Here is a 13,284-nt window from a genome sequence, read left to right on the forward strand (position 1 = left end):
CATGGTGCGCAGCAAAGGCTGTGGATCCCCTTTCTGCACCCCTTTCAGAGGTTCTCCTTTTCATTCTTTCTTTGGCCCAGCAGGGCTCTGCTCTGCACACTCTAAAAGGCTATCATTCGACCATTTCAGCCTTTCTTCTGCTTCCTCACTAGCCTTCTCTTTTCAAGTCCCCTTTTGTAAATCGCTTCCTTAAGGGCATTATTAACTTGTTTCCTCCCATTCCTTAACGTAATGCCCCAGTGGGACTTGAACCTGGTTCTGACCTATCTCATGTGCGCTCCTTTCAAGGCGCTACATAACTGTCCTCTCAGACTTCTGAGGCTTAAAACTGCCTTTTATGGTTGACATCACCTCTGCTCGCAGGGTGAGTGAGCTTCAGGCTCTTTCTTCCAAACCTCCTTTCCTGGCTGTTCATCCGGACAGAGTTGTCCTTCGCACTAGGCCTTCTTTCCTTCCCAAAGTGGTTACCTCTTTCCACATGGGACAGACCATCACTTTTACCACCTTCTTCCTGCCCCTGCATCCTTCTAAAGAGGAGGAGAGGCTCCACTGTCTGGATCCAAAACGTGCCCTTTCATTCTATCTGTATCGCACAAAGCAATTCTGGGTGAATGACCAACTCTTTGTTGGCTATATGGTCGCCAAGAAAGGCCGGGCTGTGCAAAAACAGACCATCTCTCGATGGATCGTTCTTTGCATCAAAATCTGCTAATCCTTAGTGAAAAATGAACCTCCAGTGGGGTTGTGCGCCCATTCCACACTTTCTGGTGTGAACTTAGTTCACAGACCCACCTCCGGGATTGGTATTGCTGGAGTATCTATTCTAAGGTGAGGAATCCATAACTAATAGTCTCTTTAAGATGAACAAGTTATTTACCTTTGGTAACGATATATCTGGAAGAGGCATATATTAGTGATGGATTCCTCACCGTTCCACCCATCCTCCCCGTTCTCAAAACTGACTTCTAGGGTAAGGGACTCCCTTTCAGGGCCCTAATTTTGTGCATCAGTAGTCGGTGTCTTGCTTGGCTCTGTGCTTCTTGCGTGGAATGTTGTGTAAAGGACTGACGTCAGCGCGCGAGTGCGGCATCTAAGTAGATATCGTAATGTCATCCCGGCAACCACGATGAATGCGGAGTCGACCGATGCCGCCTGCCGATGCGCAGTGGTACTGCTGAAGAAAAATTCTCTGGATCCAGTCTGACTCCTGGGGTAATTCAAAGGTGAGGAATCCATAACTAATATATGTCTTTTACAGATATATCGTTACCGAAGGTAAGTAACTTGTTCTTTATTTCTTTTCTCTATTTATGAGCTTATTATATGGTGGAAACCAGGCTCCTGAAAGCACCTAAGTGCTGGTCAGATGTATAGATAAAATTAGTAGTTAAAATTGTGCTCATTCAAAAAATGTTGTTGATTTGATCAATCAATCAATTAATCAGGGTTTGTAAAGCACGACTACGCACCTGTGAGGGTTTCAAGGTGGTGGGGGTGGGAGTGTGCAGCGAATCAGACTAAGTGCTGAGTTCATTCGAAGAGCCAGGTCTTGAGGTCCTTCCTGAATTGTGTCAGCTAGGATGATTTCCTGAGGTGGATGCGCAGGATGTTTCATGTCTTGAAGGTGAGGTAAGAGAACGACATTCCTCCGGTTCTGGTCTTGCAGATTCGTGGGACGGTAGCCAGGGAAAGCTGGGCAGAGCAGAGGTGTCTGTTGGGTGTGTGGAATCTGAGGCGGTGTTTCAGGTATGTGGGTCTGGCATTGTGAAGGGCCTTGTATGCGTGGGTGAGGAGTCTGAAGGTCATTCTTTTGTCGACTGTGAGCCAGTGTAGGTCACAGAGGTGTTGAGTGATGTGGAGGCGACGGGAGATGTTGAGGATTACTCTTGCTGCGGTGTTCTGGACAATCTGGAGTCTTCGAACGGGTTTCTGGGTGACGCCTGTGTAAAGTGTGTTGCCGTAGTTGAGTCTGCTGCTGATGAGGGCATGGTTGACTGTCTTCCTGGATTCGATGGGGATCCATCTTAAGGTCTTTCGAAGAAGCCGGAGCGTGTTGAAGCAGGCTGAGGAGACTGTGTTTATCTGGTGGTCTATTGTGAGCGAGAAGTCCACTACGATGCTGAGGTTTCGTGCGTGGTTCATCGGGGTAGGGGGCAAGATGTAAACTCATTGCTTAGAATGAAACCCTATGGTTAGTGTTTGCAACAACAATTTATGCGATATTTGATGTCAGATAAGATAATTCATCTATGAATGGAGAGGTGACAGGGAGTGAAGAAACACACAGGAATTTTGTTTCAGTGGTTTACGCTTAGGGACATCCAGTTCGCAGTTTGTTCTAGGTAGTCTTCAAGATGAGGCTCCATAGTTATTTGAAGATGCAGTACATATCATCCACATGTTAATGAATTGTAATGTTCAGGTTTCTAGCTAGAACCCTAAAAGTCTCCCTTTCAATGTTGACCAATAATAGGGATAGGATTGATAGACTCCGTATAGCATAGTGGTGGTTGCTCAGTTTTAAATCCTGTATGTTGTAAACCAGAAAAGAACTAAACCAGTTGAGGACTTGTCCACCAATGCTCCTGCACATCTTCACTGTCTTAAGGATCGTCTACTGGTCCACTTTAGTGAATGTCAAAGATAGTTTCACCGTCACCACAGTATCTATGACTTGAAAAGTGTCTTTTTCAGATAACATAAACACTTTTGTGGCAGCAGCACTTGCTCTCAATCTGAGAAAGACCTCTTGTGACCATTAAAGAACTGGAAGCTAAACCAGAAGCTTGTGGCTATCATTATGTTAGTTGTTCCTAGTTTATGTCTTGGCAATGTCGTTTCCTGGAGGAAGTGAATTCAACAACGTAAGGCAATAATCCCTTGTACAGATAACTCGTATAAATGTTAGAAATTGAGAGTCTGGCTGTTTGTGGTAAAACATTATGTACCTGCACAACACAATAATCCTGCACACAATGTGACAGTTTTGCCTAGCACACTAGACCTAGCATGGGAACACTGAACAATTTTGCTGAATTGCAGCCATTTTCTCCAAATTCAAATATTGTTCTTTCATATTTTTGTGTGAGGGTATGAATTTGTAGTTTATTGAACTCTGCATCTCACAGTTATTTTCCACATTTTATATAAAAGTAACCATTGAAGATTGCACGGTAAAGTAGACCATTCCAAAGATACAAAGGCTCTCCCCAGTGAATCAGCATATCATATTTCCCTGGAAGCTGAATATTTATCATGACTCAAGATGGTGTCCACTATGATCGTCAGGTAACTTCTTGGCTGGACAATTACATTTCCAATGCATATTATTCCAGGGGTCATCCATTATATTTGGTGTCAAAATATTCCCAAAGAAATATAAATATGTATTTTCACTGCCACAAACTCAGGAGTCAATACTTTGTTTACTCAATGAAAAGATCATGTTGTGTTTATCCATTTCTCTTCACTAGAATCATGAGTGACCATTAGTCTAGGTCAGGAATACCCAACCTAGGGCCATGAGGATCCGTGTCAGATTTTCAAGATCAACGCTCAGTGTGTCAATAACTTCCACTTAGACTCATTTTTGGTAACTTAATCTGATGTGGATAGCCTGAAAATGTGTAATCAGTCCATCTCTACTACACTTAGGTTAGATACGACAAGTATAGGTGATGTATCATAAATTACTGTGTGTGGAGATTCCTATTGCACTGAGAAAAAGTAAGTAATTGACGGAATAAAATCCATGTATGAATCTCAGCCACTCGTAAATAATAATGAACCAAACATGAAAAACTGTCCTGGTTCCTTCCACACCAAAAGAAACAGTCCTACCTGAACTGCTCGACCGTGCCTCTCTTGTTATAGGATTTGAGCAGCCCTAGGAATTAATTGCAGTGTTTGTATTAACATCTGTTTTTTTCTTTTATACACTTAGCTTTCTAGATTTATGTTTGAGGGACGAGAAATAAAATTAGTTATGACATGTGCAGCGACAGCAGGGTATAAGAGGGTTTCCTCCTTTTAGGGAATGGGATTGGGGGAAGGGGTTCAGTCTGAACCCCTTTGGGAGGGTCTGCTGGGGTGGGTTGGGGGGGAGTAAAAATGTTAAAATGATCAGGGTGAGTGGGAAGATACTTGGTTATTATAATTTTTTGTTGAAACACTTTATGGAAATTCAAAAATGGGCGGAGGGGCAAAATACGTTTAAATGATGTACAGAATCAGATGCTTGGCATGGAATGTTGCAGGTCTTAACAGCAGGAACAAGAGACGACTTGTTACTGAAGAGCTAAATATGTATAAACCTCAGTTAGCTTTACTTTCCGAGACGCATATTATCTATAAAGACCGTAAGCTTCTTGGGCAATTAGGATATGATGTGACAGTATGTTCAGAATGTAGCACTCCAACTAGGGGTGTTGTCATTCTAAGACAGTGCCTCTCTTGTTATAGGATTTGAGCAGCCCTAGGAATTCATTGCAGTGTTTGTATTAACATCTGTTTTTTTCTTTTATACACTTAGCTTTCTAGATTTATGTTTGAGGGACGAGAAATAAAATTAGTTATGACATGTGCAGCATTCATCACCATGAATCCTGGTTATGCTGGAAGAACGGAATTACCTGATAATCTAAAAGCTCTCTTCAGACCCTTTGCGATGATGGTGCCCAACTACGCATTAATTGCAGAGGTAAATCACTGCCATGCATATTAACCATTTTTATGCCATTGCTTAAACACTTGTAATGTCATTACTATATCTACAACACGAGAAAAACAGCCTAAATTATTTTTATTACACAGTCCTGTGTGCTGAGAAAAAAATACTAGTTACAGTGATATCTCTTACTCTTACTCATTCTTCATAAGTGATTAGAGTGTTTTTGTCAGTTCAGGGAGACTGGTACTTTTTATGCAAAGTAATCAAAGTGCAAGAATTTCCTTCCGTGAATTGGACAAGCAATGACAATGTACGGGAGTCATTGGTGCCCCTGAATATTTGGCAGAATTATGGGACTCGGGGGACTGATCATTAAAAAGAGGGAACAATCATTACTTACTTATTCAGTGCTGTATTATATAAGTTATTTGGTGCAAGTCATTTTAGGTCGCCTAATAGCGATGACATGTTGTATCTCTCTGTGGGGCTTTGGCAAACTCATCCATTGCCATTGGCTGTTAGCTGCAGCATCCAGAAATGCTGGCTTTCTTATTGGTCCATTCCTGACAAAGTCCCTCCTTTGTTTGTTTAGTTCTCTTTCCGGCGATTTCACTCTGAGAACATTTTAGTTGGCAGTACAGAGTGTGATGGCTTCTCTTCCGTCCTCCCATATGGTTATGCGTTGCTTTTTTTGCAATTTTAAATAGTGCAAACTCGACCCAAAGTCGGCAGTTCTGGCTGTCTCATCAGCTTTTAAAAATGCTGTGGTACTTGTCACACGTCAAGTCCGATCCTTACTTATGTTAAATATGTTTGTGATCTTCTTTATTTAACCTATCAGTGTTGTTGCTTGGGTTGAGCTTGTTTAACGTTTATTTATAAAAACGCCCCATGTGGCTCTTTCACTTTAAAGGCGGTCACGCCCCTTTCTTCAGGCCAGCTGTGTCTAAGGAAAGAGGCACAGTGGCCTTTAAAGTGAAAGAGCTGCATGGGGCCAATTTTTCAAACAACCATTTTGAATGCGATGGATCTCACATTTTCAAGAGTTTAGTAAATGCAAGATCTATTGCATTTCAAATGCTTGTAATTTTGTGCTTTGCAAGCCTCGGTCAACAGGGCCAGCCTTCTGCAATTTCCGTCGCATTTTCTCTGACGCTAGTGCTTACTCAAGCGATGAGCTGGGCCGTGGCATGCTTCGAAGTGAGGCCACCTTAAAGAGTTAGTGTTGTGGAACCACCTAGGCTCAGGACTTTGGTGCCTCTTGGGGGCCAAGACAGCTTCACTGTTGGTCCAGAAACACTCAAGGGCTTGTAGCTAGTATGCGATTGACACGGTACCTTCATTGTACGTGGCAGGGGGCAGAGCGGGTGAAGGATGTCTGCTCACATGGGCGTGCACGTATTACTTATCTAACGGCCTTTATTTTAATTTTTGCAGTATTTAAATTGTACCATTTTGCACTCCTCCATTGCCCATCTCTCCGGAGCTAACCCCTTCAGCCCTCCTCACTTCCAATTTGTACCCGACCACTCAAGCGCATCCCAGACGGCATTGGCGCCACAGGTGAACTTAGGGCAGATCAACCTGCCCTGAAGTCCGGCAGGGTTAGATTCACTTTTGTTTCTTCATTAATCATCTTCCCAATTTATTCCCTCACAATCCCATTCTCCACTTTGGTTTTAACTTGTTTCAAACACATTCGAACCATATGGGAAACACACTGAAATCATGTATGCTTCTCCCACCCTAGGCACACACTGTTATTTGTTATTGTGTGCTTTTTAAACTTTATTTTGCTTGTGAGGTGTTAAATCTTTTACCGGCCCCTTCCAAACACCAGTGGTGCCATGTAGAGACAGGGTAGCCGCAACACTTCAACGTGAGTCAAAACTTTGAAACGTTGATGGCGAGTGTGCACGGAGTACATACAACCTGTAGCTAGCTCAAAGAGCCACACATTAGTTTAATAGGACCTTTAATCCCTGGCCGATGTAGCGTGGTGGCTGACATGTAAGCGTTTGCACTAAATAAATCTCATTATATGAGAGGTAGGTGTAAGGCTGCATAAGGCCGTAAAAAAACGCCATTCTACTCTGATGTCAGAACCAGTCTAGATCTTTGGCTGCCTGCGGAGACCTTGTTTGAGAGGGGGGGCTGGGGGGGTCCTGGTGATTTCAGCGGTGGCCGCCCCCAAAGCTTGTGCAGCCCGGGGCCGGGGCGGACCACCCGCCTTGGTACTCCACTGGTCAGAACCAGGGCTAGTCAGGTGCTTGAGTCCAGTGGTTAGTAAGACTTGGGTGGGGAAGTGGTGCTGCATCTTACCGTGATTACTCAAGAACACTACAATATGGGAATATCCAGATTCATTTGAATGTGTTTACCTGGGTAAAGAAACTGCCATTAAAACATCATTTGGCTAGTCGCGATGATTAGGTGTGCATAGTGGTGTTTCCATTCATTTTGTTAGGCACGGGCAGATTAAGTGGCACCTGGAGGCCGAGGCACCGGGTTCGAGTCTCGGCTGGGAGTCCGGGAAGCTCAACAACCTGTGATTCTGGGCAAATCACTTAATCTGCCCGTGCTTAACAAAATGAATGTGTCCTAGTGCAGTGTAGTGTAGAGTAATGTAAAGCGCTCCGATACCTGTGGGTCAAGTTTGTGGTATGTAAAACTCCCAAAGAAAAAATAAATATTGACAGTATTCTTCCCTATTCTCTTTGCCTGTGACATCTCTCGTGCCTGGGTTACCAGATAATTCCATGCAGGGAACACTTTTCAAGTTCTATATTTTCCTTTCACACATTATCTCTTTCAGGTGTGTTAGTCCAGTTGGTTGGATTGAACTGAACCAAAAGTATAACTCTTATAATGCACTGAATTGTGAAATAAAAGCCCAGAACTGGATACTAGGTCTCGCGAGGATTTGGATGTATTTGTTTGATGGCATTTCTCTGGTCCTTATTCAGTTGTCATATGCAAAGTCTGAGCCTGGGAGTAGGGAGACTTGCCTCACATAAATCCTTCAGGGGGGCAAGGAGCACTGCATAGACCCCACTGCAGACACTTGTTCTGTCTCTTCCGACAATCCATTCCCTGACAGAAGTTGCCCCTTATTTGGCGAACCTCTCGTTTCCAGTGAGTGTGAACACCTGTTCCCCTGCCCGCTTTCCCACCACTGCCCCAAACCATGTTTAGTGATTATAACCCTTTCAAAAAACACTTTTGTGAGTGCACAAGGGGCCGTTGCCCAATTATTCATAAATAAGCATTGCACAGACTAATACAGACGTCTAGCAGTTGAGATGCGTCCAGAGTTTCTCATAGACAGACTTTTACCTTTTCTTTACTGCCGGACACGTGTAAAATGGAGACTGTGTTTCTTGGTCTGGTCATAGCACTGCTAGTAAATTACATGCAATGAAACATTATTTGTCTCCATTTAAGAGGCTATTTTTAACTTCTTAAGGCCACTCAAGGGATGTGTGCCAGATTCAGGTTGTTAGTGGCTGGAGAAGAAACTCTGAGGGGGCTCTCGCAGTGAATAAAAGTCTATTGGAGCGTTTTTTCAAAACGTTTGCCAAACTTCATTAAGCCCCACTCAAGAGAGCCAGTGGCGCAAAGAGTCCATGGGGCCGCCTGTTTAATGAAAATGCTCAGGTGGCGCGCGGGCTTCGTGAGACCCCCCGGCCAGGACTAGGAGGCTGGAAGAGAAGGGGCCGGGCAGGGCCTTTCACTTAACCCCGGCACGATCGTAATGATATAATCTATGTTGTACTGCTAGACCAGGGCCCATGACATCGTCAATTCTTGAGATTGTGGAGCCGGAGCTACCAGGTGACCGCCATGTGTGGCCATGACACTCAAGAAAAAACAAGCATTTGCAATGCAATAGGTCTCGCATTTATGCCAGTTTAAGCTATTGGCATTGTAAATGACAATGCGTTTTATTTATGTTTCCAAAACCATAACATAAATAAAAGACATTGTCATTTACAATGCCAATAGCTCAAACTCGCTTAAATGCGAGACCTGTTGCATTGCAAATGCTTGTTTCTTTTGTCCAGGCCTCGCAGCAGCCGCCTAACAATTTAGAGCCCAGCCAGGATTGCTGCCTATTCAATTTCAGTCCACTAGGGACCGTTGTTTTAAGTAGGAGTACAGCAGGATTCATAAGGATTTGGTTTCCATATGCGTGGCACATCTAACTGGCCATCTTGTCAGGCCACACCCCGAGTCTTTTTATTTTGATTAGTAAATTTGTGGTGTTGTAGATTGGCGAGTGGGCGAATTCTAGAAAGGAGTGGATGAATAGATGCAGGAGTGCAATTTGAGCGACAAAATGAATAGATGACAAATGGGCGGGTGTGTGGACGGAAGGATGAGTGGATGCATGGACTGAAGCCAGTCCTATTGCCTTGCCAATGCTGTGTGGTGTTTCACTTTTATACAGCATCTTATTTGCTGGCAAGTTACATTAAGATACATTGCGATGTGCTTTTAGGCGGTTCCTGCATAAGAAAATCAGTGGAGAGAGATATATTTTTCTGAAATCATTCATGACTTAAAATACTGTTCAAGGCTGTATGAAACAGGAACAATGGAGCCGCTCTTTCTCCAAGCTAGAGAGCTATAGAGACAATCACTATCAAGGCAGACTGATGTTTATTTTAGAACGTGTGGATGTGAAACATAAAAGGAGAAGGATGATGATGTTGCGTGCCTGTTCTTTCTTGTCAAATGATATGCTTCGGTTTCTAGATTAATATTTAGGTCAGCTGTCCGGCGCGTATTCTTTCCGTCCAGTAATGGTTTAAAGATCTCACGTCTGCTTCATCAAAAGCCCATTTGTTGCCCTGCCAGAGCGAGAGACTTTGGAGCGTCAGATCAGAGTCTCGGCGTCCGCACCGCAGCGTGTGTTTCTGGGCACATGACTTAATGCCGCTATGACTGAAAATGAATGTGCCTTTATGTAATGTGACCGGTAATCGGGTAAAGCGCTTCAAAGCCTTCGGGGCGAGTTGGCGCTACATACAACAGACACATACAACAATGAGCAGAGCAGGGTGTGAAAGATTTTTTCAAGGGCAGGGGCAGGAGACCCCTCAGTTGTAATGAAAAACAATAGGAGTTTTCACCTCTGGTAGGTCACTTCCAGTACCTCCCCTGCACTCAGGTGAAAGCAGCCCTTGCTTTCCTCTGCCTGTGAACCCATGCATCAGCCCGCACAGACCAGTGCTGTGGGCCCCGCCTGTGACGCCTCCCATTGCATTCCGGCCCCTGTAGTTTTCGCATAAAGACAGAGGTGAGATGTGTCCTTTAGATGCGCCTGTTCTTTCTTGCCAAATAATATGCTTCTGCTCCTACATTGATATTTAGGTCAACTGTCCGGCGTGTATGCTTTCCGTCCAGTAATGGATTAAAGAACTCACGTCTGCTGCATCAAAAGCCCATTTGGTGCCAGACGGTGCTGTCAGAGTGAAGCGCCGCTGTGTGACGGGCTTCATAAATCCTCGCGAATCCGATGAGCTGAAAAACAAAGGTGGGGGCAAGGCGAGGGTGAATGGAACATGCGCCCTTCACTGCAACAATGGTAACTTGAGTAAGGGATATGGCTCAATTAACAGAGCTGTCGACTTGGTCTTACATAAAACGAAACTGGCTTAGCGAGATAACGGGAAGATTGCAAGACAGCAAGGATCAAGGATGTGATAACAAGCAGGAGAGGGTGGCAAATGGTGTGCACGGCCGCTTTGATGTCCTCAGTGGCCGGCGGCTCACTGAGGACATCAAAGCGGCCGTGAGTGAAAGTGATCACGCAGTGCTTTTCAGGCTGCCAAATGGTGCATGCGCTCGCGCACATGCACTGTATTTGGAGGCCTGAAAAGCACTCGTTTGCACTTCCAGATCCCCCTTTAACAAAAGCTCTCGCGAGAGCAGCGCTAAAGCGCTGTCTCAGGCGAGACCTAAAAAGCAGCGTTGTTTGGCAATGTCTACTTAGTACTTACGGTTACTGGTGGTGAGCTGCAGGGGCACTGCCTTTATTAACTGATAGATCTGCAGCCTGCTGCTGCCGGCCCTCGATGTCATAGGGCTGACCTGTACCGTGGCTAATGACTCGTGGGGTGCGGGTGTGCCGGGGCGTGCCATTTTTTAAATAATCTACACACGCTGCCTGCCGCACAGCCCCAGAGGCGCAACTAGAGCCAAATTTCGGGGTGGGCTAAGAAAAAATTTCGGGGGGGGGGGGCTGAAACTTTAATCAGTAGAGTGGAGCTGCAGGGGCTCTTAGAAGGGGTGAAACAACAGCGAGGCCTCATTAACATGTAAATGGTCTTTTAAAGACCTGGGAAGTTCTCGGGTGCGGCTGTGTGTGTGCCCGGAAGCTGTCTCAGCCCGGGCTGCCACACACGACAGGGGAGGCTGAAGCCCTTTGAGTCCAATGGGCGTTGCGCGCCTGCACAGCCCCTACCCCCGCAGAACCAAATGCAGCCCAATCAGTGTTCCGCCTACTAGGAACACTGAACTAAGGGCCTAGGGCAAATTCGCAATGCTCATCAAGGTCAGATCGGATATATTGATATTGGATAAATTAAGGTTGGACGGTCTGGACCAGTAATGAATAATCATTAATCCTTTCATAATTGGCTCTCACAGCCGCATCACTCTTCACCGGGACTCAGGAGATGAACAACACTGTCTGCGCCGAGTCAGTGAGGTAAATATATGTAACTATGCCAATACCATATGACATGCAGATGCATGGTGTAGACCCGGCCCTGATAAATAAGTGCTGGTGCTAAGCACCGGCACAAATTAAGCACTGCCTATCTTTCCTCTCCGTCCCTTCATTCGTTCCCCTGTGAAATGGATCCAGAGGAGAAAGAAAGACTTTTGCTGGAAATGTCGTCTTTTCCTAACATTTTTCTATTCCTAAGTGCAGCCTCAGAACGGAGAGAAAAAAAAGTCTCAAAATATGAAAAATACCTAATAAAGCAAGACAGAGTGGTCGCAAAGTGGCCAGATTGATGTTATTCACACCCACACACATTAGCGCCGCTTTGCAGAGTTTGCCAGTGAAGCTCTATTTTCATTTTCTCGTCTTTCTGTTGATGCGTAGAGTGGAAAACATTTAATGTAATCCTTATCAGCTCTTTTCCTTCTTTTAGTTTATAAAATGTGTATTGCAGCTCTGTGTTCAGGCACGTGGCCTTTTTAAACTATACTGCTCACATTTTGTAAGGCTGCAAGAAGTAGACATTGAAACGGGTCTTTTCCAGGCCCTGTAGTCATGTCCTTAGCTTATCTGGCAAAAACACTCATTGACTTCTGAATAACGAGTGTAAAAGCGTTAAGGTAACCATGTCATTCCTGCTTACGTTTCACATGCTTTACTTAATCTTGCATTCCCTATGAGTGTTTGTTTTTTCCAGGATGTTCTACTTTTTTTTCAGGCTGCATATTACTCTTGTCTAATGCAGAATTTGAATTAAGTCACATCCAGTTGTTTATAGCACGGAACAATTGGATTGTAGCTGAAGGAAGTGCGAGTTTCTATCAGTGGGGCAGTATGGTGTACAGTGAGGGAGAGGCTGTGGAACTATAGCCGGAGCTGCCGAATTTGGAACTTGGGAACCAGGTTCAGCCTTCATCACCAGTTCACCAGACCACTCTCCTGAGGGAGCACATTCCCATGATAGACCTTAGAAGGCCCCGCTAGACCTTAGAAGCCCTGTTGTCTTACCACCAGCAGGTGGACCCTAGCAATGTTAAGTGTGGGTTAACCTTGAAGACCTGCCCACCACAATCCATACTGAAGTCCACCTCTAGTCTTGCGGGCAGGCCTATGAAGCAGCATACCCTATAGTGACAGTGACTCTGTCACTAAGGTCCCATGACTCTTGAGGCCAGTCCGCCTTACCCATTGGTACCTCGATTGGCTTTGTTTCAGCGTTAGTAGTGCAATTCACCAGGGATCGGCAACGCAGGATTCGCACCCACACCAAACTAAGTTCGCAAACTTCACTGTCTCTCTGCTTCATGCACAAGCACTTTTAACATGTGCTTATACATTAGGGTCTGTGTATAGTTTTAATCCACACTAACAAGATCTTAAATCATTAGGTACCTCACACTCTTTTTTTCTACCTAGGCATATTTGTTCGCTTGGATAACATAGCTTAAAAACATTGCCAAAGCCAATAGCTCTGGCTAAACACTTATAAGGTCCCAAAGGCTAGACCTATTGGCCATTCCAATGCTTGTTTCATGATATATTTAAGCAGCCATTGAACATATTTTCATGTACTCATGTGCAATTACAATTAATCCAAACATGGTGAAACAAATACCCTTTTCTGGATGTAAAACATTTGCATAATTAATGGAAAGCAACGCTCAAGGATTATTATTCTTTATCAGTTATTGAATAGTGCTCCTCAATGGTCATCCACAGGTTGTATTTTGACCACGTGTTTGACTAGAAGGATATCTGTTGCATCATGTTTGTGGGTACTGCAAACCCAGAGTCTGTGCGTTTATTGAACTCATGTTCAATTGTGACAAAATCACTTGGTGCTATTAGTACCAATGATTTATTGCTCAGGTGACAGTGTGGT

General features: G+C 44.5%; 1 protein-coding gene across 2 annotated transcripts in view; it reads left to right on the forward strand.

The window, feature by feature from the left end:
* Positions 1 to 13,284, forward strand: part of DNAH6 (dynein axonemal heavy chain 6) — a 2,458,578-nt gene that overhangs the window by 979,586 nt on the left and 1,465,708 nt on the right. For both annotated transcript variants that reach the window (XM_085636629.1, XM_085636630.1), the window contains exon 31: positions 4,532 to 4,699. In XM_085636629.1, coding sequence (XP_085492755.1) covers positions 4,532 to 4,699 — 168 coding nt within the window. The remainder of the gene's footprint in view (positions 1 to 4,531; positions 4,700 to 13,284) is intronic.

Source organism: Triturus cristatus, chromosome 2_1, assembly GCF_964204655.1.
Source record: "Triturus cristatus chromosome 2_1, aTriCri1.1, whole genome shotgun sequence".
NCBI classification, from domain to species: Eukaryota; Metazoa; Chordata; class Amphibia; order Caudata; family Salamandridae; genus Triturus; species Triturus cristatus.